The following is a 27,001-nucleotide window of genomic DNA, read 5'->3' as shown; positions in this document are numbered from 1 at the left end:
TTGTTTATATGTGTTATAGTTTGTTATATCAAAATAATAGATTAGAGTTAGATTAGAGTTGTTCACTTTACTAATTTAACCCTTGTTGTTTGTTTAAAACATGTAGCTTATAAATGTAAAATTTAGTTACAAGATACAAAAGGAATTTGTCCATGAGCCAAATGTGGCTAGACGTGCAGGATCTATATGAAGAGATGGGTTAGGTCCATTTTACTTTACATTGTACATCTTCACACCATCCAGATTCATACTTACACCAAAATGACTTCATACTTATTAAGAAGAATCTTTGTTTTTATTATTTGCAGCTTGAGGAACTGCAGCATTACAGATAAAAGTTGTACTGATCTGAAATCAGCTCTTGATGTAAATCCATCACACCTGAAAGATCTGGATCTGAGTAACAATCAACTAGGAGATTCAGGAGTGATTCAGATCTCTCATCTACTGAAGAATCCACAGTTCAAACTCCACAAACTCACGTTAGTATTTAATGTTTTTTATAAATGTCTAGATCATAAAAGTGCTGTGATATTTTATCTTCTTACAAAGTTATTCTCTATGAAAGTAAAATATGATCCAGCAGCAAATTTAAATATTTTCTTATTTCTGCAGATTATCAGATTGTGGTGTAAGAGAGGAAGGTTATGCTGCTCTGGCTGAAGCTTTGAGATCAAACCCATCATCAGAGCTGATGGAGCTGGATCTCAGAGGGAACCATCCTGGAGATTCAGGAGTAAAACTGCTCTATGATTTACTACAGAATAAAAAATCTAAACTGAACACACTGAGGTAAAGATCTTTTCTAGTATTATGATGTAATGACTAAATTTAGAGTAATAAGTTATAAAAGAATTTCAGATCATGATGATTCATGCCAGACTTTTGGTTCTACAGCTTCAGGTCCATCCTTGGATATTAGTAACTTGGATATTTTTGTCTGAAAAGTATCTAATCAGTTGTTATTGTTGATTTCTTCACTCCTGTCTCACGGATCCACTGTGGGTTTTGATTCTGAATTGGTGGTTCTTCTCTTTCTGCAGGTTGTTGGGTGCTGCTGCAGAAGAAGCTTTCACTGATCTGAAGAAGGTTGTGAGTATAAACCTGTTAGTAGAGAGAGAGCTGGATCTGAGTCAGAAGATACTTGAAGATTCAGGAGTGAAGAAGCTCTCAGATCTACTGAAGGATCCACACTGCAGACCCACCACACTCAGGTGAACTATTATACATTTTTCATTTAGATGGTGAATTTACTTTTTTCTTATTAAGTTTTCATAACTATAGATAATAATCATTATCATTTTACTGTATAGGAACTAGTTTGCAGCAATCACAATTATATGCTCACACTGTTGTGTAAATGTAATTAGAAAGTTAATTAATTGTTGGGTTATTTTGTACTCAGTACTCTGGGAGGTTGAGTAATACTGTGCAGGAGATCAGCTCAGTAAGAAACTAAGACCAAGTCAAAAGCAGAGGCTGGCCGCTCGGGTGGCACAGCGGTAAAAACACACGCTGGAAACAGAGCTGGATCTCGAATACCTCGTATCGAATCTCAGTTCTGCCTGTCATCTAAGGCAGAGCAGCCACATGAACAACGATTGGCCTGTTGTTCAGATATGGGCGGGACTAAGCTGGATGGGTCTCTCTCTCATGACTGCACAAAGAGAATTATTTATGAGCATGGCCTAGAGCCAAATGATCAGGGTGCTGGAGTTAGAGGGACATAAAACCTGTTAACACATGTGCTGTGGTAACTATTTCTGGAATTACAGGAAACTGAACATAACTGATCAATCCAATCATTTAATTTCACCCTTTCTTCTGCTTGATTGTATTTTCAGACTCAGTCAGTGTAATCTGACAGATGAAGGATGTTCAGCTCTGTTCCAAGTTCTATCATCAGATTCCTCCACTGTGAGAGAACTCGACCTGAGTAACAATCAGATTCAGGATTCAGGAGTCAGACTCATTTCTGATCTACTCAACAATCCAAATTGTAAACTACACACTGTGGGGTAAGTCTGAATTAAACACCTCCCCACAGAGCCCAACGCCACATAAACATTTATTTAACTCGATTACACAGGGGTAAACACGCCACTATCTCAGCGTTTTCAGTGTGATGCAGGCGGCAAAATTCTAAATGTTTTTTATATTTGCAAAGTACAAATTTTATTAGTGAAAACATTGGAAATTTTGTTTTTTACTTGTATCAGTTAAATAAAGATTCAGTAGAATTAACAATTTACAGATTCTTCTTTTACTGCATTTTACTAAACACAGCAGCTTTTCTGGAAATGAAGTTTGTATTGTAACTGAACTAAGCAAAGTACTGATGCTTATGATGACCAGATGATTATTACACTGATCAATCCACTCATTTAATTTCACACTTTCTTCTGCTTGATTGTATTTTCAGACTCAGTCAGTGTAATCTGACAGATGAAGGATGTTCAGCTCTGTTCCAAGTTCTATTATCAGATTCCTCCACTGTGAGAGAACTCGACCTGAGTAACAATCAGATTCAGGATTCAGGAGTCAGACTCATTTCTGATCTGCTCAACAATCCGAACTGTAAACTACACACTGTGAGGTAAGTCTGAATCGTTCAGTGTGACCCTCAACATAAATACAACCAACAACCAAATCTGTAAATACCACTACAGTCTAAAGTCAATCAACCACACATACACCCTCCAGTATACATGCAGTCATGTGAAATATTTAGGGCACTCCATGAAAACCTTTAATCATTAAACTTTGATATTTAGTTTATTAGACATGTCTGATTTGTAAAATGTAACTAATAGAAATGTTATTGTATTACTTTTATTACTCCTTAAAATGCTTAAAGTTACAACCCCAAATCCAATAAAAGACCAGATAAAACATGAAATATCTTCATCCTGTCTGCAATGAAATAAAAGACAAAGTAAATGTAAGAAACTCTGATAAATGATTTCTCCAGATTATCAGATTGTGGTGTAAGAGAGGAAGGTTATGCTGCTCTGGCTGAAGCTCTGAGATCAAACGCATCATCAGAGCTGATGGAGCTGGATCTCAGAGGGAACGATCCTGGAGATTCAGGAGTAAAACTGCTTGATGAACTACTACAGGATCCAAACTGTAAACTGAAGACACTGAGGTAAATTATTTAATCATGTACAGCGCCTAGAAAATAATTCATTCCCTAAAGAAATAGTCACTATTTTGTCTAACATCAACAGAACAATGCTGAAGTGTAAAATCCACATAGTCTAAATGTTTTTAACTGTTTTGTAATATTACTATTTTTTTATCAGTAAAGTAAGTTTTTAAGAACATGCAGAGCTACTGATTAAACCTAGATTTTCTTTTTTTCTGTGATTGAGTGGATTACCATCCAGAATCAGATCTATGAGAGTTTTAATATATAATAATATAATGGTAAACATGATCTTGTTTATCTTTGCAGGTTGGTAAAAACTGATGATGCTGAGAGAGTGTTAAAGTCTCTGAGTGATAAACTTCATGTGAACCCGTTACTGCAGAGTGAGCTGGATCTGAGTCACAAAATAAAAGGACATCCTGGAATGACGTCGTTTTCTGCTCTACTGGAAGATCCACACTTCAGACCAAAGAAACTCACGTACGTTATTTTATTCAATTATTTATTTAATTATTTAATAATTATTTAATTATTTACTTCTAAAATAGTCGTTAATAATAATTTGCTCATCCCTTGATCTTAGATCCATAATGAATTTGATAAGCCTCTGTTCAATATCTCACGACCCTGTTAGAGAATACTAGTTAATAGATGAGCAGAAATGCATTAAGAAGTGTAATAATGTTTTTTTTATATTTACACTGATAAACATCCACAAACATTCACTGATTTCAGCTGAAAAAATTAAATTTAACAGCGCCCTCTCTCTGCAGGTTGTGTGGGTGCAGCTTAACAGAGAACGACTGCACTACTCTGGTTTCAGCTCTCAGTATGAACCCATCACACCTGACTGATCTGGATCTGAGTCAAAATCCAATAAAAAACTCAGGAGTGAAGAAGCTCGTTCCTCTACTGCACAAGCATCAATACAACCTGGAACGACTCAAGTAAGTTCAGTAATATTATTATATACACATATTTGTTTTATAAACCTTTTCATATTTAAATTAGTCATTAATGCCAGTGTACAGTGTACAATCACTTTAAGATTAAAATATTGTTTATTTAATGCAAACTATTAGAAATGTTTCTTTAATGGGTATGTTTAACTATTAACAACCATTAGCTAACTTTGCCCAACTGTTCTACTGAGCAGCATCTACTCTCATCTCCACAAAAACCATGTCATCACTGAAGTCACCTGTAGTACTTTATGTTAAACTTTGCTTTAAGGTGCTTGGGTGATGCAGCAGTAAAACATGCTAGCACACCAGAGCTGACATCTCAGTTTGAATCTCAGCTATGGCCAGTTCGGGCACCTACACAGAAAATTAATGCCTAGTTTGTTGGGTTGGGTAACTGAATTACGACCTCTGCTGGCTGATTGATGGTGCTGCAGAGAGACGGGGGATAATGGAGATCAGTGCACGACTTTTCATACACAATACCTCTGCCATGTAAACTCACCTTGTGCAGGTTAAAAGATGCAGTCGGCTATTGCACATGTGTCGGAGGGGGGTATGTGTTAGTCCCAGCTCTCCTTGGTCAGTAGAGGAGCTCAGCAGCAGTATAGAGGAAGCAAAATGCAACCCGAGGCAAAATGGATGTGACTAGATTGGTTCAAAATGGAGGGAGAGAGATGGGTAGATTAGAAAGATCTTGAGCTGCTTTAGAGAAACTTTCATTCTCACATCATCATGTAAATGCTAATAAAGTTCTGATTCATTGTTTATGATTCTACTTACAGACTGAGTGATTGTGAGATCTCAGATGAAGGTTATGTTGCTCTGGCTGGAGCTCTGATGTTAAACCCCTCATCACCTCTAACTGATCTGGATCTCAGTGGAAATAATCCAAGAACAGAAGGAATTAAGATGTTTGATAATCTATTGAATAAACCAAACTCTAAACTGGATGTGAGGTGAGTACATTTAACTTCTTGTGATTCAGTCAGTCAGTAAAGCTCAGAGTGAGATACAACAAATGTAATACTTTTATTATAAATTATCATTAAACAGTTTTATTCATTTTGGTGAACTCTTTTCACTTCAGCACTTTATATTCTGCATGTAAACAAACACATTTTTAAATATAGAACAAATTTATTATTCTGTAGATTTCTGAGGAGAAGCCCTGAGATGGATGAAGCTTGTGATTATCTGAATAAAATGTGTATAAAGATGTTCAACCGGAGTGAGGTGGATCTGAGTGGAAGAAGAAATATTGGAGATTCAGGAGTTAAACATGTATCGACTGTACTGAAGGATCCACACTGCATGATTACACAACTCACGTATGTTTATTATTTCATCAGTACATTAAAATGTATATAATAGTTCATAAATGTATCAGCTTTATTAAATGTTAAGTTTTTATTATTTTTTAGACCTGACTGCATTTAAAATCTAAATATAATCTTAATGCTCGCCAGTGTGTCTACAGGTATCCTTAAATTATCTTTATGATAAATGAAAACTGATATGTGAGAATATAATATATGATCAAAACAATGTGGACACCTGGGGATCTAGTGTAAAATAGCACAGAAACAAGATAAGCAATGTTTTACTATGACCCCTCAGGTGGTATGCATTAAAAAGCTAGCATGCTTCAATCATATATATAATCCATAATTATAATCATATATCTAAAATCACTCATTAAACGAGTATCATCATACTGCTGGACTTTATAATGACTTAAGTACAGTAGCTGCATTCACAAGTAAAAGTTAAATGCACAACAGTAAACACACGTCAACAAAGTTAAGAAGCGCCTCCGACTCCTCAGTACTTGATCTCACTGAAATAAACTGATGCTCAGTGGAAACGTGTGCTGTGATCTAATGAACTGATTTATCAGACGCTTTATTAAAATAATGGACGCCTTGTTCTCTGTTCCAAAGAAAAGAATCGTTTAAATTGTTAGCAGTGTAAAGTTTCAGAATCTGTCATGAGAGCATCATTAACTCTGAAAATACATATATCATATGGACACCCCTTCTAATTATTGAGTTCAGGTGTTTATTATTTTGTAAACAGTTTAGGGCACAGGTGTCAAACTCAAGGCCCGCGGGCCAGATCAGTTACGTTACTATAGCAATTAGTATCTTTACACAAAATGCTAACTCGTTAGCGCTATTTTACGTTTGGTTAAATCTCATATTGTACCAGATGTAACACTTGACTACAGCTGTGTGCTTGTACTGTATTAAGTTCTTTATTGTTTGTATTTTTACTTCATTCTGATGCACACAGTGTATCACACAGCTGGGAAGCAAATAAACCGACTGTATTCTGAAGGGAGCTGTCTGTCTGTCTGTCTGTCTGTCTAGCTGAGCAAGGGGGATAAACTATTAGTGAGGGCAGAACGATTGTCTTAAAAATAGATCCTAAAATGCACAAGAAGATAAATAAGAGAATTAAGCAGAAGGAGGAAATGTAATGAAAGTGAAAACAAGTTTGTGCTTCAGGAAGGGAAACCGGTGCGTCTCTTGTGTTATGAGGCCGCGTCTGTGGTAAAGGAGGACAATATAAATGCAGAATTCAGCCTCCAAGAAAAACAACAGACTGCAATCACAGCAGGATACGTTACAATCGGCCCTTTGAGGGCCACAATAATGCTGATGTGGCCCTCGGTGAAAATGAGTTTGACACCCCTGGTTTAGGGAAGGCCCTATTCTGTTTGATTGCCTTGTTTGAACTTAGATGTGCCCCTCAATTCCTCCATTTACCCGCAGCATGTGGTTTTCATCAAGCTTGTTTGTGCATACGGTGGTCAGACTGTATTTGTTATGGACGTTTTCACATACCTTGTCCTACAGTCTGGGTCTCATCATTAAACCCTGAAATCTTCTATTTTTTTTCCTGTTCATTTAAATTACTCATATTTGGACAAACAAAACATCTGCACTTTACACCCTGTTTCAACTTTTCTGAAACTGAGGTTTGATAGAGAATGTTCTGTGTTCTTTCTGCAGATTATCAGATTGTGGTGTAGGAGATGAAGGTTATGCTGCTCTGGCTGAAGCTCTGAGATTAAACCGTTCATACATGAAGGAGCTGGATCTCAGAGGGAACCATCCTGGAGAATCAGGAGTGCAGAAGATCTGTGATGTTTGTAAGGGTGGATTGTATAACCTTCTAACACTACAGTCTAGAAACTTGAGTGAAATTAAACTGAGGTGAGAGATTTTTGTTTTCATCACTTTACTGTCGTCTCTAAAATCTGTTACAGAATTATTAGATTTAAACTAAATATGAATGTAAATCTGATGATGAAGGAGGAAACTGTGCTGGACTCTGTGCTGATCATCATTTATTATCAAAAGAGAATTAGCATGAACTGTTGCTAATCAGATACACTCACACAGTTACACATTAATGAAATGAAGCTCGTTTTCACACGTGCTGAGAGTATTTGGGTCTGTAACCGGTACTGATTCTGTATTTATTATACTCATCATAACAGGTTTCTTTTTACACAGACAAGTTCATCCTGTTATAGCATCAACATGGTACAGATTACACTGTTATTATCCTTTAATAGCGATTCTTTAAACACTTTCTTTAAAACAACTGAAACAGAGAGAGCAGTTAAGAACAGGAGGATGAGGACCAATGTTCAAAACTAGTAAGTCCAGGCGAAGTTGCCCTCTGGAGGCCTGGAAGTGCAATGACATGCAGCCAGACTTTTGTTTCCATCCGTTTTCTACAATTAGAGTCAAGATTCAAGAGTTTTATTGTCATGTGCACAGAAGAACCGGCAGTTACTCTGTACAATGAAATTCTTACTTTGTTCGTCCTCCAAACATCAATAAGTAAAAAAAAAAAAAAAAAAAAAAAAAAAAAAAAAAAAAATTAAACTAACAGAATAAAAAAACTTTAATTTAAATTTAAACTATAAAAAACGTTTTATATACAGAGGAATAAAAATAGATACGGTTGGCATTGCCAATTGCGGTTGGTGACTGTCAAGGGTTAAGATCTTTCTCCAGAAACGGACTTTGGGGGTATTTTGTGTTTATTTTCTTATTTTCTCGGACATGTTGGTCGCTATATATGCTAATTCTACTATTGGTAATATTTTCCCCTGATGTGTTTGTTCGGGAGCGGGGATATTTTGGCAGTGAATAGATTAGATTCGGTTTAGTTGTGGTTAGTCGTTCCGAATGTGTGTTCGCGTACTGGAAGTACGTTCACAGTGGGTTTACATTAGGGTTTTTTTTTTTCCTCTCCTTCCCCCTACCTTTGTCCTCTTGCCACAAGGTTCCAAAGCCCTCAATCTTTCAGCGGTACTATCCAGTCTCAGTTATTACTTAGGCACTATTAATTTAAAAGATGGTTTAAAATCTGAGCAAATGTGTTACATTTATTTCCTGGAACATCAGGGGCCTACAGTCCTGGAACAAGGCCATACGAGTGTTTAATCATCTTAAATCTTTGGATCTTCTGATATTGCTTTCCTACAAGAAACTCACCTTTCTGAACTTGAGCACACCAAACTCCATAAACCATGGATTAATCAAGTGTTTCACTCTAACTACAATAGCAGAGCAAGGGGGGTAGCTATACTGGTCAATAAAAGAATACATTTTATTCCCTCTAATATTATATTTGACCAAAATAGACAATATATCATAGTGGTGGGCATTCTCTTCCACACCCAAGTTGTACTGGTTAATGTATATGCACCTAATTGGGACGATCTGGACTTTATGGATAGATTGCTGTCTATTATTCCTAATTTAAACACACACAAATTCATTTTAGGAGGTGACATTAACTGTGTGATTAATCCCACTCTGAATCGTTCAAAACAAACGTCCACTAAATTGACTAATATGGCATCTTCGCTATCTCTCTTTGTCGAGGAAAGCGGCTGTACCGATCCGTGGAGGGAACTCCACCCCCAATTAAAATCTTTTTCTTTTTTCTCCCAGGTACACTGCTCCTTCTCCCGAATAGACTATTTCTTTATTAGCCACGAGCTTATGCAACAACTCAACCGGATTGATTATTTAGCAAAAGTCGTCTCTGACCATGCCCCTCTGCTAATGGAATTGACTTTTGTTAATTACCAAAGAGACCCCCCTCAATGGCGCTTTAATCCAAGCCTACTCTCCGATGAAAATTTTTGTGTTAGGATTTCCGATTCTATCCGTTTCTTCTTTGATACTAACAAATCAGATTCAGTTACCTACTCAGTGCTCTGGGAGACGCTTAAGGCGGTGATCAGGGGCGAAATTATTTCTTATGCATCACACATTAGGAAGTCCAACACGAAGAAACTTGATGAACTTTCTAAATCTATACTTTGTCTTGATGGTCACATGTCCTCTAGTCCTACCCCTGTGTTAGTTAAAACAAGACTAGATCTCCAGGCTGAATTTAACCTACTCTCCACCAAGCATGCAGAAGCCTCCATTTTGCAGTCACAAGGTTTTTTATATGAATACGGGGAAAAAAGTGGACGGTTGTTGGCTCATCAGTTAAGGAGGCAGGAGGCCTCCAGGATGATCCACCAAATTAAGGACACCCTTGGTAACGTAATGACCTATCCCAAAGATATTAACATGGCTTTTAAGAATTATTACTCCTCACTTTATACCTCAGAGGGTCCAGCCAATACTTTCGCCATGCACTCTTTCATGGATGGACAAAAAATTCCTGTGTTGGACTCAACTCAGACTGAGGAGCTAGAACGCCCCATTACCTTAAGTCACAGGTGTCAAACTCAAGGCCCGCGGGCCAGATCCGGCCCGCCACGTCATTTGATCCGGCCCGCGAGAGCTTAAACGACTGTACGATTGTTGTGATGGTTCGAGTCATTACAGAGACGCGCTTATAATTTAAAGAGACTCTTGCGCCTTTAAGTGGCATTGTTGACATCGTAGTCATGGCAACTAACGCGGGGTAGCGTAGTCAGTAATGTAAACAATAATAAATAAATACAGATAATTATCTTGCAGTATAATACAGAAGCATCGTCTGTAAGTAGTGGCGTTTATATTCTCAGTTGTTAGTAAATCACAGCGTTTTAGTTACAAATTTACCGTAATTAAATACTGTTGTTACGTTACTATAGCAATTCGCCCTTTTCACAGAGCCCGATGACGTATTTCCGGTTTCTTTTAGCAGGGTAAACAAAGCGCCGCTGTAATGGAGTTCACTGCGTCTCTGCATAATTTGTTTGTTGAAATATTGAATTTTGCCTTAAAAAATGTACATAAACCAGCACTGAGAATATATTTAGACATTTGTTTGTAGTAATTTGTTTTTGTTAAGTGCACAAAAAGAAACATTTTACCCTTAAATGCACTTCAAAAATGTTCACTGAGACAATATTAATATTGTGTTCTAAAGAATGCATTAGTTTTAATAACCATAACTGAATTGACAAACAAACAAAAGGCAGAGTAAAAGAAGGTTAAAATGTATTTGATTTATTATATTAGTAAATATTTATAAAAGTATGCAAACTTGAATGACTTAAATTCATTAAAATGATCATCTTAATTCATGAAACATTTTTCCATATCCAGTGTTGTTTCAACAGAAGCAACATCAACATACAAAAACATCCTCTAGACAATAACCGTAACACCTGAACAACTAACCATAGAGAAACCATATTTGCTTGAGGGAGAGTCAAGTCAAGTCAAGTCACCTTTATTTCTATAGCACATTTAAAAGACAACGTGTGTCAACCAAAGTGCTGTACATTAAAATCAAGTATAAATAACACAACTATGCATATAATATTTAACAAATCATTAACATACATACAAAATAACATACATACGCACCAACATATAAATCAAATAAAACCACTAAAACAAAGATGGCTATGACAACCCAAAAAATATTAAAAACTTATTCATTAAGAAGACTCAAATGCCAAAGAAAACAAATAAGTTTTTTTATTTGACTTAAAGGCATCTATTGTGTGGGACTCCTTTATGAAAAGTGAGAACGTGGAATAGCTAAGAGCAGTTGGTTAGAGGATCGTAGAGCTCATGGAGTGGAGTAAACACAGAGAAGGTCAACGATATAGCTCGGAGCCAAGCCATGTAAAGCCTTAAAAACAAATAATAGAACTTTAAATTCTATCCTATATTTGACTGGTAACCAATGCAATGATGCAAGTATGGGGGTAATGCTCTCCCTTTTCTTGGTACCGGTCAGGAGCCTCGCGGCTGCATTTTGAACCAGCTGTAGACGTGACAAGCTTGACTGACTGATTCCCAAGTACAGTGAATTACAAAAATCGATACGCGAGGAAATAAAAGCATGCACTACTGTTTCCAAATCATTAAAAGAAAGGATACTTTTCATTTTAGCAATGTTCCTAAGTTGAAAGAAACCAGCTCTCACAACAGCATTAACTTGTTTCTCAAACTTAAGAGCGGGATCAAAAATGACACCCAGATTTTTTACATGGCTATTTACATACGATGTTAATGGCCCCAGATCATTAGCTATGGCCCTGAGTGGTTGAGAAAAGTGATGAAAAGGTTTAAGCATGTAAGCAGAGTTTTGTACAAAGTAAATTAGAAAAAATACATGAATCTGAACTGAAATATTCGATGTAACCGGTAGGGACTTTTAATCTGAAGATGACTCCGTTAAGGTAGCCATTACAGGTGTGTGTATATAGTCTCGCGTTAGTTGCTGGAAGTATCGTTTGGTCTCGTTGGTAGTTGCCGGTCGTGCTTGGAGCTCAGCTCGTGGAGTGGCATTAATTTGCCAGTGGTTTGGTTTATGACTTTCGTCTGGAGTAGTCGTTTTGTCTGATTTGCATGCGTGTGGATGAAACATCAAGCAACACCTGTTGTTATCAAGAGTGTGCGGCGCTAGAGTGGACATGCAGTGGTAATTTCGAGTGAGCTTCAGTTACTGCACAGGCTGTACTTAGTATATTTAAACATCTGAATGCATGTATTTTGCAGTGTGAGCTGTATTTATAGTGAGGATTCGGTGGTTCCGGTAAATTTGGGATCCCGTTAACTAACGTACACAGGTATAGGATGGTTTAGTTTAATTTTCTTATGATAATATTACGGTACAGCCATGCAGGTCAAATAATTGTGCGTTTGTATTTATTGCAGAGCTTGGAGACCTGTAGTAATTATAGCCACTGTTTTCTTGGTAGTTTTCTCTCATTAGAATTTATACTGGTTATACAAAGGTATTATATTGTATAGAATGGTGGAGCTGGGTGCCAAATCTGATTAGAGGTTTGATTAATAACACGTTCAACGAGTTTCAGTATGCTGCGACCCTAGGTTATCTCAGGTCATACTAATACTGTGGATCATAGGCCTTGAATAGGCCCCCACTAATCTACATTAGTTTGTGTGGTCCATTTTTGTGGTGTTTTGGGTTGCGTGTATGGTTTGTGTTGCTTTTGTTAGTGTGCTTGAGTGTACTTATTTCTTGGTTTCTTTGTATTTTGTGTGCATTTAATTTATAGTGGGTGGCAAGCTATTGATGGCAAAATCATGGTATAGATTTTGTCCTATGAATCCTGGTTAAGCGGGAACAGTTGCCTCAGTGTTTATGCCCTGAGTGGTTTTAAGACACCCTGTTAGGCCATTTTATGAATAATCCTTTTAAGTGTTTTTGTGGACTAAATATCTGATACGTATCTATTTATTGAAGAAGGAAACGTGTTGTATTCTTACCTTGTTGTTTTTAAGGCAAATGATCATGTTGTAATGACTACTTTTGTATAATGACTTTTTAAAAATTCTGTTCTAAAATAAACTTTGTTCTACTATATCAGCCTTAATCAGTTTCTGTGTGCCTTAGTAAGGAATACTTCACGTTCTGGTAAACAGAACTTGTGGTCGTTACATCAGATACTTGATGAGGGTCACATTTAGAACCTGAAGATGACTTATTGAATTGTTATTATTATTGAAATAATTCAGCTTAGGTTGGTCTGTCAGAAACAGAATCTGCTTTATTTCATTCTCCAGCTCCATCACCTTGTGCTCCAGTTCCTGTATCCTTGCAGATGCAGCATCCACTGCACCTGTGACAAAAGAAGGAACACATTACATTATTCTTTTACATTAAATATCGAAAAGTCAAAAGATGTGCTGGACATTCATTCAGGCTATATTCTAGACTCTTTAGACTGTTATTCAGGAAGTATTGCATCTTTACACTGTTATTCAGATAAATATAGTATCTTTAGACTGTTATATTGGTATATTTAGTTGTAATGTTACTCACCACCGGGAGACGGAGGATGGCAGTAATCGTGCTCCATAACATTAGCCATAGGCTCATTTAGCATAGCTCCCGGTTCCTGCTCGTCTCTCTCTCCCGTTGCGGCTTCAATGTTACTTGCCCTCTTGTATGGTGCCTGACGATCCTTCCGATCCCTTTCTAAGTCTAACTCTGCTCCCTCCTTCTTTCACATACACCTCCTCAGGCTTAAAGTGCAGGGTACACACATACGTACTGCCACGCAGAATAGTACATTTGGCACCTAATTGCAGTAATCCATTTAAGGCGTAAATGTAAATTTTTGGGGAAGTCGTGAAAATTTCAATGTGGATGTTTTATTTTATTCTTAGAGCAAAAAGGTACATTACAGTAGCACTTGCTATGCTGCTCCATTTTACCGGTACGGCTAAGCTGCACTGTTTACCCTGCTATTTTTTACTTCCGCATTCCAAACCCGGAAATGTGAAAAGGGCCTATTAGTATCTTTACACAAAATGCTAACTCGTTAGCGCTATTTTACGTTTGGTTAAATCTCATATTGTACCAGATGTAACACTTGACTACAGCTGTGTGCTTTTACTGTATTAAGTTCTTTATTGTTTGTATTTTTACTTCATTCTGGTGCACACAGTGTATCACACAGCTGGGAAGCAAATAAACCGACTGTATTCTGAAGGGAGCTGTCTGTCTGTCTGTCTGTCTGTCTAGCTGAGAAAGGGGGATAAACTATTAGTGAGGGCAGAACGATTGTCTTAAAAATACACTGTAAAATTCTAAACAAGCTGCATCTTTCAAAATGCATGCTGATTTTGTGACCTGCAAAGTGACACAGCCCACCAGTAGATGATGTTACACATATTTACACATGATCCTAAAATGTACAAGAAGATAAGTAAGAGAATTAAGCAGAAGGAGGAAATGTAATGAAAGTGAAAACAAGTTTGTGCTTCAGGAAGGGAAACCGGTGCGTCTCTTGTGTTATGAGGCCGCGTCTGTGGTAAAGGAGGACAATATAAACAAAGAATTCAGCCTCCAAGAAAAACAACAGACTGCAATCACAGCAGGATACGTTACAATCGGCCCTTTGAGGGCCACAATAATGCTGATGTGGCCCTCGGTGAAAATGAGTTTGACACCCCTGCCTTAAGTGAACTATCGGATGCAATTAGATCCCTTAATAGTGGGAAATCTCCTGGACCAGATGGCTTTGTAATAGAATTTTTTAAGGAATTTAATAACTTACTGTCCCCTGCCCTGCTGGAGGTCTTTAATGAGCCCCTAAGCAGAGGTTGTCTGTTGTCCTCCCTCTCTCAGGCCACCATTACACTCATCGCCAAAAAAGATAAAGATCCCACTCTTTGCAGTTCATACCGTCCTATAAGTTTACTTTGCAATGAACACAAAATTTTGGCCAAGATTTTGGCTAAACGTATAGAACATGTCCTCCCTTCTGTCATATCAGAAGATCAGACTGGATTTATTAAAGGAAGGCAACTGTCCTCCAATATTCGCAAACTTCTTAATGTATTATACGCCCCCGATGATTCACAAGTTCCAGAAGCAGTCATTTCTCTAGACGCAGAGAAGGTTTTCGACCGTATAGAATGGGATTATTTATTTTCAGTTCTTGGGAAGTTCGGGTTTGGAGACGTCTTAATATCTTGGATTAAACTACTTTATACAATACCGTCAGCCCGAGTGCTTACTAACTCAAACTACTCAGACTATTTTCCCCTATTTAGAGGCACACATCAAGGATCTTTCAAAAAGTGAATTTTACCCAATAAACACAGCAGCTCTCACTATAGCACAAAAGGACATCCCCTTTAATCTTGCTTCAAATGGCTTCAAGTATCTAGGTGTTAGCATTACTCATAAAATGTCGTGCCTTCAAGAAGCTAATTTCTCTCCTTTAGTTGCTAAATTAAACATTGACTTTCAAATGTGGAATAGTCTTCCCCTTTCTCTAGCAGGAAGGGTGCAGTGTATTAAGATGAATGTCCTCCCAAATTTTTTTTTTTTATTCCAATGTCTTCCAATTTTTTTTGCCCAAATTTATTTAATTATCAGTAAGGATTCTACATAGTGGCAATGTTTGCATGTTTGTAGTATGTTTGTCTGACTTACATGTTGTTAAACTTTTAAAAACCAATAATAAAAAAAAAAACTGCTGCTATGTGCCTTTTTTACTGCTTTAGTCATATAAGGTGCAGAAATTATTGCAGTGTTATACAGCATAAATACATACAATACAGCAGCAGTTATTTTAAGGTGCAAATTGTGCAACATTATGTGCAAGTAGCAGCAGTCATTTAAATGTGCAATAGTGCATTGTAGAGGATGTACAATGTTCATGAGGTAGGTTGTGTATGTGACAGTCCATGTTTGTTCACAAGTCTGACTGCTTGTGGGTAAAAACTGTTGGTCAGTCTTGTTGTTCTGGCCTTTAGGCTTCTGAAGCGTTTGCCTGATGGCAGAAGAGTAAAGAGGTAGTTTTGGGTGTGTGTGCTGTCCTTAATTATGTTGTGGGCTCTCCTGACCACCCTGGTCTGATAAATGTCCTGTAGTGCAGGGAAGGACGTTCCAGAGATTCTCTGTGCAGTTTTTATTACACGCTGGAGTGCCTTCCTGTCCTCTGCAGTGCTGGTAAGGACACTTTCCACCGTACATCTGTAGAAGTTGCTGAGAATTTTGGTTGACATGCCAAATTTTCTTAGCCTTCTTAGGAAGTACCGTCTTTTTGATGATGTGGCGTGTGTTGCAGGACCAGGTGAGATCCTCACTGATGTGCACACCCAGGAATTTAAAGGTTTTCACCTTCTCCACCACTGTTCCATCTATATACAGCGGTGTATGCTGTTCTCCTCTCCTTCTGGGGTCCACAATCAGTTCCTTTGTTTTGTTGATATTTAATGAGATATTTAATAAGATTTTTCTGACACCAGTCCACAAGATCTGCTATCTCTTTCCTGTACGCCGTCTCATCCCGCCCAGTAATGAGACCAATGGCTGTGGTGTCATCAGCAAACTTAATAATACTGGTGGTGTTATAAGAGGCCACACAGTCGTGTGTGAAGAGCGAGTACAGAAGAGGGCTCAGCACGCAGCCTTGAGGTGTCCCAATGTTAATGGTCTTTGTGCTGGATGTTCGAGTGCCAATCCTGACTGACTGAGATCGGTCAGATAGAAAATCTAGTATCCAGTTACAGAGGGTCAGTGTCAGTCCAAGGGTGTGGAGCTTTTCGGTGAGCCTGTGTGGTATGACTGTGTTGAACGCCGAGCTGTAGTCGATGAACAGCATTCTTACATACAGTGGGGGAAATAACATTCAAGATTCAAGATTTACTTTATTGTCATTTAAGTATTTGATCCCCTGCTGATTTTGTAAGTTTACCCCCTTACAAAGACTTGAACAGTCTATAATTTTTATGGAAGGTTTATTTTAACAGAGAGAGACAGAATATCAACAAAAAATTCAGAAAAAAACATTAAATAAAAGTTATAAATTAATTTGTATTTAATTAAGGGAAATAAGTATTTGATCCCCTACCAACCAGCAAGAATTCTGACCCCCACAGACGGTTATGTGCCCATGAGGAACACAAATTAGTCCGGTCCCTGTATAAAAGACTCCTGGAGCTCCATGCAAGATCTCACCTGGTGGGGTAAGAATGATTCTGAGAAAGGTGAGGTCAGTCCAGAATTACACGGGAGGAGCTTGTCAATGATCTCAAGGGAGCTGGGAGCAGAGAAATGCTGGATATGACCCCAAGAACACCATCCCCACCGGGCATTTCTCTGCCTCCCAACACGGCGAGTGGAGTTGATGCCAAAGAGCTAAATTTTGGTCTCATCTGACCATATCACATTCTCCCAAGCTTTCTCTGAATCATTCAGGTGTTCATTGGCAAACTTCAGACGGGCCTGTACATGAGCCTTCTTGAGCAGAGGGACTTTGCGGGCACTGCAGGATCTCAATCCATTACAGTGAAGTGTGTTACTAATGGTTTTCTTGGTGACTGTGCTCCCAGCTCCCTTAAGATCATTGACAAGCTCCTCCCATGTAATTCTGGGCTGACCTCACTTCATTACGATAGGTGTGAGCGCAATGGGACGATAGTCATTCAAGCAGGTTATTGTGTTTGTCTTTTGGAGTGGAACAATGGTGGTGGTCTTAAAGCAGGAAGGAACGGAGGCTTGCATAAGAGACAGGTTGAATATGTCTGCAAACACATCCGCCAGCTCTGATGAACAAACCTGTAGTGCACTTCTGGGAATGCTGTCTGGACCAGTTGCCTCCCTTGGGTTTACTCTCAGAAGCGCCCTGCGCAGCTCCATCACAGACACAATGAGTGAAGCGTCCTGTGTGCTCTCTGTGGTTGGAACCTCTTGCAGTGGTTCGATGGTGAGGACCTCAAAGCGCGCGTAGAACTCATTCAGCTCTTCTGTTAGTGATGGATTGCTGGTTGTAATGTCCATGTTCCTTTGCTGGTAATCTGTGATGTGTTGCAAACCTTGCCACATGCGGCGGGAGTCCGTATTGATGTAATATCCCTCCAGCTTCAGTGTGTACTGTCTCTTGGCCCCTTTGATGGCTCTACGCAGGTCATATCTGGCCCTTTTGTAGTCCTCAGTGTTGCCTGAGACAAATGCAGCTGAGCGAGCACGTAGCATGGAACGAACCTCACAGTTTATCCAGGGTTTTTGGTTGGGGTAGTTCCTGCAGTGTTTAGTGGGAACAATAGCCTCAGTGCAGTAGCTGATGTAACCAGTTACTCCAGAAGCATACTCCTCCAAATCAACAGTACAGTCCTCTCTCAGAGCAGCAGTTCTAAACACGTCCCAGTCTGTGCTGTTAAAACAGTCCTGAAGTTCCAGATCAGTTTCTTCATTCCACACTTTAACAGTTTTACTCACTGGTGGTGCTCGCTTGAGGAGTTGTCTGTATGCAGGGTAGAGGAACACGGAAATGTGGTCGGACTGTCCGAAGTGTGGCCGTGGTACTGCCCTGTAAGCTCCCTTTACGTTGCTGTAGACTTGGTCAAGCACGTTCCTCTCCCTCGTCGGAAAGCTTACATGTTGGTGATATTTGGGCAGAACAGTTTTGAGGTTGCAATGGTTAAAATTGCCGGCTGCGATGAACACGGCGTCCGGGTGTGCAGTCTCTTGTTTACTGATTGTATCGTGCAGTAGTCCCAGTGCTGTAGCGGCGTTAGCTCGCGGTGGAATGTAAACAGCGAGTATAAACACTGCGTTAAACTCCCTCGGCAGATAAAAGGGTCTACACTTCAGCATTAGCAGTTCTAAATCAGCTGAACAGTGTTCTTCCACAATCTGTACATCCGAGCACCAACTGTTATTAACGTACACACACACACCGCCGCCTTTGTTCTTACCTGATGCGGAGTTGCGGTCCCAGTGGTAAACAGAGTGCGTCTGCAGATGAATTGCTGAGTCCGGTGTTTTATTTGAAAGCCAGGTTTCTGTTAGAATAACAGCACAGCAGTCTCTGATCTCACGTTGTGTTGTTATCCTGGTTCTCAGCTCATCCAGCTTGTTTTCGAGGGGTTTTAGGTGCAGTCCTGAATATTGCAGATATAAATCTTTCTGTAACTGTTCAGTTTTTAGTTTGAAAACGTTCTGATAAAGAATTTATGTTGATGTTTTTGAAGTTATTCAACACTGATAATACAGGAATTGATTTACTTGAAGTTATTGGGAAAAATTAAATGTCTGCAAACTAAACAAAGTAAAAAATTTAACTATAATTGTAACATTTACATATTAAAGTTATTTAAATAGTTTGATATAGCTGTATGGTATGTTTGTATGGTTGGTTATGTTATAATGAGAGAGGCGTAGGACCCAAAGGTGCGGAGCAAAAAATAATATTTTATTAACAATAAATAATATAAATACAGTACAACATAAACAAAACTCAAACAGAAGACAATTCGGGAAATCACGAACGAGGCCGCTGGTGTCGCTGGCAACTGAAAAGGAAACACAAACAAAGAAATAGAAAAGGAGCTGAAGCGGCTCGCCTACTAAATAAGAGGCGGTTTCGAAGAGGCGGAAATATGGAAATACGGAAATAATCCGTTACAGAGACAAAACTAACACCAGAGTGCTATTAACAGCAGCAGATCGGTTGTGTCACCAGCATTAACAGTAATGCAGTTATTAAGTTTTTATTTGAAAATCATAACATGCTAACAATTGATTAATTATTGTAAATATTTACTTTATACGACATTAAATAGTAGATTGTAGCTGGAAATATATATGAATACTTCATAGAACATAAATATGTTCACTGTGAATGAAAAATGTTACTTTTTGTGAAGTTTAGACAATCACATCACCAGATTCCATTTATACATGGTGAAGTTTGTGTCTATGTTTACTTGGATCAAACCCCAGACTTCAGTCCTATTGTAGACTAGTATTAGTAGTCAGAATTGCACTTGGGCTCTGAAACTGCTTTTCCATCTGTCCAAACATATAGAACTTCAAATCTAAAGAAAAGTGTGGAAACACTGTAAGATTGTGTAGCAGTAAAATCATTATTAGACTGTTATTAATGTTATAAATGTTATAAGATTGATGTTTCTGGATGTTTCTTCTCTACAGGCTGTTAAAAAGTCCTGATGCAGAGGAAGCCAACACCACTCTCAATCAGATTCTAGGTAAAAACATCTTACTGCAGAAGGAACTCGATCTGAGCTCCAAAACACTGAAAGAGATCAAAGTGAATCAACTATCAGCTCTGCTGGAGGATCCACACTGTACAATCCAAAACCTAACGTAAGAGGAACCATTTTCTACACTTATATTATTCATTTATTCTACTATCATGCAAACACTCTTGATTACAGCTTGATTAAATATCCTCTACATTAATACAGACCTTATTAAAAATAATAATAAATATTTAATCATTATAATTATGATTAAACACTCGTATCTTCCTCTGTTTCTCTCTGCAGGCTGTATAAAAAATGCAGCATTACAGAAGAAGACTCTGCTGGTTTACTTTCAGCTCTGGTTTTAAATCCTGTTCACCTGAGAGAGCTGAATCTGAACCAGAATAAACCAGGAGAATCAGGAGTGAGAAACCTGTGTGAACTGGTGAAGAACCCTCGGTGTAAACTGGAGAAACTAAAGTAAGTCATGATGTGTTTATAATGAAAAACAACCTGGATTTAAACTGTTAGTTGGATTTACATAAAATCTATTTTGGACTATTTCACTAGTATACAGATTTATTCACTGTTAACCTTTAAATATTTGTCTTATTTTGTTTTATTAATTTATAAATCAGTGAAGTTGTATTAAACACTGTACTAATGCACATACTATTAACAACTTCTATTTAAATGTTCTGATTTTAATTATAATTTATTATTAATATATATAGGTATACACACTGTAATTGCAGAACAACGTCAGCCAGGAACAAAAATCTGCACCAGCTCACTAATCATTTAATAATAATTTGAATTCTGCAGCACTCAAACCAGTTCAGACTGCATCAGGTCCAATTGCATTCTAGATCCATCTCAATGTAGAGTACCGCACCAAAGGGTCTGAATATTTTTGTGAAGGTGATATTTTAGTTTTGATTTTTAATTCATTTTGGGGAAAACTAATAACATGACGTCTTTACATCCTGTTTAATTACGTGTAAATTCATGATAAAATGGTAATTATATCTATTTAAACTATTCAACATGAACCTTTTTTTAATCTGTCAGAATAAACTTTCCTATTTAATCTATCAGCATTGTTTATACTTAATGAATAGTTTATTAATGTGTTATAAAGCCCTACCACTACGTTACTAAACCATTACTGTGTTTGTAACAACTGTTTTACTTCAACATAAACTCAGAATCAGGCTTTATTGGCCAAGTATGCTCACACATACAAGGAATTTGTTTTTGGTTACACAGATGTGTAACCAGATGTGTAAACTCCTGCTTATAGTTCCTGTTTACTAAATGATTGTGTGTATTTAGAATAAAAGAATTTGCTCTTGATCTGCAGGCTGAATAACTGTAGTATAACAGAGAAGGACTGTAGAGATCTGGCTTCAGCTCTGCACTATAACCCCTCATACCTGAAGGAACTGGATCTGAGTCAGAATGGATTAAAAGAATCAGTGAAGGAACTGTTCAGTCTACTGAAATACTGCAAATAAGTAAGTAAATATAAAACTGTACATGTTTAGCTTCTATACATCATAATAATAAAGAAATCAGGAGAAAGATCATTACAACAACTAATCACCAGGATCAATAATAAAACTAGATAGCAGTTTATACCATTATTGATTAGCTGGTTCATAACATTGTTGTTCACACAAAAAAAAAAAAAAAAAGATTCATATTTTATTTCCTAAAGTTTGATCTGATATTAAACACTAAAACAGCAAACTGATCATGAAGATCAATCTGAACCTCAGTGTAACTCTAATGTAATTTTTACTATGTTTACATTCATTCTAATAATTATCTCACTCTGTCACATCACTGTCAGTGTGAACGCAGGGTTACAGATTTTATGAATTATAATTTACAATAATAAAACATTTTCTTTCTTTCTTTCTTTCATCCAACAGATTTGATAAAACAATGTTTGACTATTTAAGGCAAGACCAAAAACTGGCTGATGACCAGCAGACTCCTGAACCTGGCAGCTCCTCTTCATCACAAAAACAAGCAAAATATAAAGAAACTTAAAACACAGATGAGGATGAAGGTTCCTCACCCACTTCAGACAGTAAATATGATGAATATTTTTAGGTGTAACCCACACGGTGTAATCAGTAATTCAGGAATGGTGGAGACCCCCAGGACAGCAGTGGGACAGGAACTCAAAAACATCGACTCCATTCAGCTGGAGGCTAGAAAACGTCGTACCATCATTAATCCACAGAGGCAAACATACAAACCAGTTCCAACTAATGTACAACACACAGAATGTTTTATCTTATCAGCTTTACTGACGTTTTATATAAATATATACTGATGTGATAATAATATCTGATAGGAGAAATGTAAGACTGAAGTTTGTGACATGATCAGTGATACTATTACAACTAATTCTGATCATCTAATAAGAAGGTAGAGCTGGAATCTCAAAGCTTCAGTCAGCGTTAGGTTATAGAAGATGATCCCTAAAGTCTGATCATTATATTGGGACACGAGGTGAAATGTGTTTAATAAATAATGTAACACATAAATCCACATGTACAGAGTTTAATCATCAAACCAGCGGCTCAGTACTGATCATTAAAACCTATTAAACATTTCCTGATCTCAGGGGTTTAGGAAGGTAAACTATGAACACTGTCCAGTCCAGTAAATATCTGAACTTCACACATTTTTAATGATAAATAAAAATAAAAACAGTTTGACTTTGTGTTGTTCAGGCTGCATATTTCATAACGATCACTGTAGACGTCCTGGTAACTCTGAAAGCTCTGAGATCTTGTTTATATTCTTCCCCTGATCTGTACATGACTATAATATGATGGTGGAGATCCACAGATGATCTCTTGGACTTCATGGTTCTGTGTTTGTCCTGACGATGTCGTGTTTATAGACTCGGTTTTACCTTTCCAAACTATGTTCAATCAATTCAGATCATAACAGGTGATTCCAATAAAGTTCCAGACACGTCTCCATCATTAAAGCAATCAGGAGGCATCAGATCACAATCTGGAGCGGCACAGCAGAGGGTCTGAATACTTTTGTAAATAAGAGATTTTTATTTTAATATTTTAACAGTTCTAATTGAATTGACTTGTTTTGTAATTTTTAATTTCACTTTGTAATGATATAAGATTGATGGTTAAAATTGTGTCACATGAAGATATTTATATAATAAATGATCCACTGACTAAATCAATATTCAGCAAAATATCTTGTGGTAATTGTAAAGATTGTGTAGAATAATTACAGACACAAGAGACTCCAGTGGGGGGTAACACAGAGCTCATTAATATTATTTATTATGTATTGATCTTGTGTGGGTCAGTAGTTCTGTGTTCAGTGAGATGTGAGTGTGATTAAAAACTGGATTACAGGCATCAGATTCTAAATGTGTTCATATTTACAAGCTAAAGTTGATTATTGAAACATTAAAATGTTTCTCTGTGTTTATATTACAGTTTTTCTGAGTTGCTAAAACACATTTTCTGAACTGTCCGCTCCTTTTCTCTAAACACAAAACCCAAAATGTACTTTCACAAAACCTCTGACTTGTCTTGCAAAATCAAACAATCAATTCAAAACTATTTTATCTTCGCTCAAAACCAAACACTGCCATCAAAATACACACAAATCCAGCCAATGCATGAACACAACACAGCAGTTATTACACACTACATAAAACAACACTGTGCTTTTATCATAGCAAAACCAAATATCTTTATTCTGGAATGTTTTTTGTTTACATAAAAACATATTTACTGAAGTGTTTATGTATGTATATATTAGAGAACCAACAAAGATATACAGTATATGAACTGCAATATATTTATTTATTGTATTTACAGTTTGCAATGTCAATCATTTTTTCTGCCTCAGGATCATGTATCTGGGCAGTTGTAGCCTAGTGGTTAAGGTACTGGACTAGTAAGCAGAAGGTTGCCGGTTCAAACCCCACCACTGCCAGGTTGCCACTGTTGGGCCCTTAAGCAAGGCCCTTAACCCTCAATTGCTTAAACTGTATACTGTAAGTCGCTTTGGATAAAAGCGTCTGCTAAATGCCGAAAATGTAAATCTCTGGGCGTGGTCTGGCCACAGGATTTCATCTACGTCACAGGCAATATTCTTCCTATCTAGACAACGCAAAATAAAATCCTTTTGCATGCAGAATCCAGGCTTGGGAAGAATCCACTCTAATGTCATCACATGCTGCATCCATGATGGAAGGCTTAGATTTATGAAATGGAGGTTATTGATAAACCCTCACATACATTTTGACAACGGTAAAAGCCAAACAACAATGTACACAGGATGCTTTTCAGCTCTGGATCCCCCACTCGAGTCCAAGCAAAGTGTCTTGTAGACCATCCAGAAATGTTAGATGTTGTGTGGTGTAGGGCCCTGATGTAACATGGTGATGCAGAACTCCATTGCTGTTGATGGCTGAACATACATTTTCAGCAATAAGCAGATGCTTTTATCCAGAGCAACTTACAGTATACAGTCTAAGCAACTGAGGGTTAAGGGACTTGCTCAAACAGTGGCAACCTGGTAGTGGTGGGGTTTGAACCTGCAACCCTCTGCTTACTAGTCCAGTACCTTTACCAATAGGCTACATGGTCACATTGCCACCACGATGGACAGGCATTTCTATAATTGCATGTTGACCAGTTATGTTGAGACGTCTTCTCCACCTCTTAGTAAGACTAATTTTAGGTTTGTCCACATATAAACGATCGTGGGGCGTCTCCGGGGTTTTAGTTTAAATGTGACACATCATGACAGACCTCATGTCGTTGTATACATGTGCTGCTTTACACAGAATACAGTATTTGATATGACTGCTCTTGTTCATGGTCATCCTCATCTTTCTCTTCTTCACCACGTCCTCCTCTTTTTCTTCTATTGTTGCCTCCATTGCTCCAAGTCACAATACAGCTCAGAAATGCCACATTCATTGGAACTGACTTTTATCTCGTTTACCTACTGATTTTAACCCTTTTTACTGATATGACCCGTGTGTGCACAGTTTTTACCTGTAGTGTGTTAACGATGACAATAGTGTGTTTGTTGTGTTTAACTTTTGTGGCATGTGTGTGCTGTTTTGCATCAAAGTGCCTTACCATGAGAAATGTGTGTTAGTCAGTGAGAATGTGTTTAGAGTTTTGCAAAAAGGTTGAATCAGATGTGAAACTGTGTCAAACTAGGAGAAAATGGTTTAAGGTTTTGTGAAATGAGTGAGTCATTCAATAGACAAGTTTTGGCAGTTGACAGCTGTGTTCCAAGAATGGGGTTTAGTGTTTTATTTTCTGTTTATCAGATTTGTGTCTTTTTATCTTTAAATGAGAACAAAACACTAAATGTAGCATAAAAATATAAGATTTATTCCTGACTCTAACAATCATCACAGGTTCAATAATCACTAACAATAGATTCAAAATAATGTAATAATAATAAAACTATTTAAATTACAATCTTAAACATGTGTAACACCATCTTATCCTAGAGTAGCGTGTGACGTCATAAGATGTGTTGTCATGGAGAACCGTTATCATTAGCTAACGCTAACTATTAGCTTTCATTAGCTAACTCAGCTTAAAATAAGAAAAGCCTACCGTACAGCAATATTAATATTAATTTTAGCTTCTTTTATTTATAAGTTACAACAAAAAAACTTAATTCTAATCAATAATTGTAATTATATTTTGTAATATTAAAGTTTTATCCACAATTTTTACATCAAACTAACGAGCACAAACAAATCTCACATTTATACACAATCATGTTTATAAGCTGTTTTACTTCCAATAAATCAGCAAAAAACTCTAAAACGTTTAATATTAATAATGTTTTATTTTTATTGCTAAACTAAAGTGTAGTAAATCACACTTACCTTCAATTCTGTTCTTCTAACATACAGAAATATATATAACTCTGATCCGATTCCACATAATGATTCGTTTCAACCGAGTCATACATGTTGAGTGATTCATTTTAAACGAGTCATTCTTGTCGAAAATGATTCATTTGAACAGAGTCATACATGTTGAGTGATTCATTTGAACTGAGTCATACATGTTGATAATGATTCATTTCAACCGAGTCATAAATGTCGAGAATGATTCGTTTGAACAGAGTCATACATGTTGAGAATGATTCATTTAAACTGAGTCATATATGTTGAGAATGATTCATTTAAACTGAGTCATACATGTTGAGTGATTCATTTCAACCGAGTCATACATGTTGAGAATGATTCGGTTAAACAGAGTCATACATGCTGAGAATGATTCGATTGAACCGAGTCATTCACATTGAGAATGATTCATTTTAACCGAGTCATACATGTTGAGAATGATTCGTTTGAACCGAGTAATACATGTTGAGAATGATTCGGTTGAACTGAGTCATTTATATGATAATTGTGGATTTACACACATGAACACAATAATAGATTATCATCCTAATAAATCATCACACTGATATTAATGTTTTATCATTTTGAAGAACAGAATCTAAGGTGAGCAAGATTTACCTCAGACTTTAGTTCTGTAATAAAAACGAAGCTTTATAAGATATGAAACTTTTTAGGGTTTTTTGCTTCTTTATGTAAAGATAAAAGATCAAAATAAATGTAATTAAAAATTCTGCTGGTTTGTTTGTTAAATATTTTCAGCATTGATACAAATACAGCAAATATAAATACTATAATAATACTGTAATAATACTATAATAATACTGTAATAATACTGTAATAATACTGTAATAATACTATAATAATACTGTAATAATACTATAATAATACTATAATAATACTATAATAATACTGTAATAATACTATAATAATACTATAATAATACTATAATAATACTATAATAATACTATAATAATACTGT

General features: G+C 37.0%; 1 protein-coding gene across 1 annotated transcript in view; it reads left to right on the top strand.

The window, feature by feature from the left end:
• LOC134323464 (protein NLRC5-like) overlaps positions 1-27,001 on the top strand; it is a 163,067-nt gene that overhangs the window by 34,450 nt on the left and 101,616 nt on the right. The window contains exons 11-22 of the mRNA XM_063004990.1: positions 309-482; positions 616-792; positions 1,044-1,214; positions 1,845-2,018; positions 2,423-2,596; positions 2,972-3,148; positions 3,458-3,631; positions 3,925-4,098; positions 4,899-5,072; positions 5,268-5,444; positions 7,131-7,334; positions 20,023-20,196. Of these exons, the coding sequence (XP_062861060.1) occupies positions 309-482; positions 616-792; positions 1,044-1,214; positions 1,845-2,018; positions 2,423-2,596; positions 2,972-3,148; positions 3,458-3,631; positions 3,925-4,098; positions 4,899-5,072; positions 5,268-5,444; positions 7,131-7,334; positions 20,023-20,196 (2,124 nt within the window). The remainder of the gene's footprint in view (positions 1-308; positions 483-615; positions 793-1,043; positions 1,215-1,844; positions 2,019-2,422; positions 2,597-2,971; positions 3,149-3,457; positions 3,632-3,924; positions 4,099-4,898; positions 5,073-5,267; positions 5,445-7,130; positions 7,335-20,022; positions 20,197-27,001) is intronic.

Source organism: Trichomycterus rosablanca, chromosome 11, assembly GCF_030014385.1.
Source record: "Trichomycterus rosablanca isolate fTriRos1 chromosome 11, fTriRos1.hap1, whole genome shotgun sequence".
Taxonomy (NCBI): Eukaryota; Metazoa; Chordata; class Actinopteri; order Siluriformes; family Trichomycteridae; genus Trichomycterus; species Trichomycterus rosablanca.
Note: the sequence above shows the minus strand (reverse complement) of the source record. Positions and strands in the feature narration are given on the sequence as shown.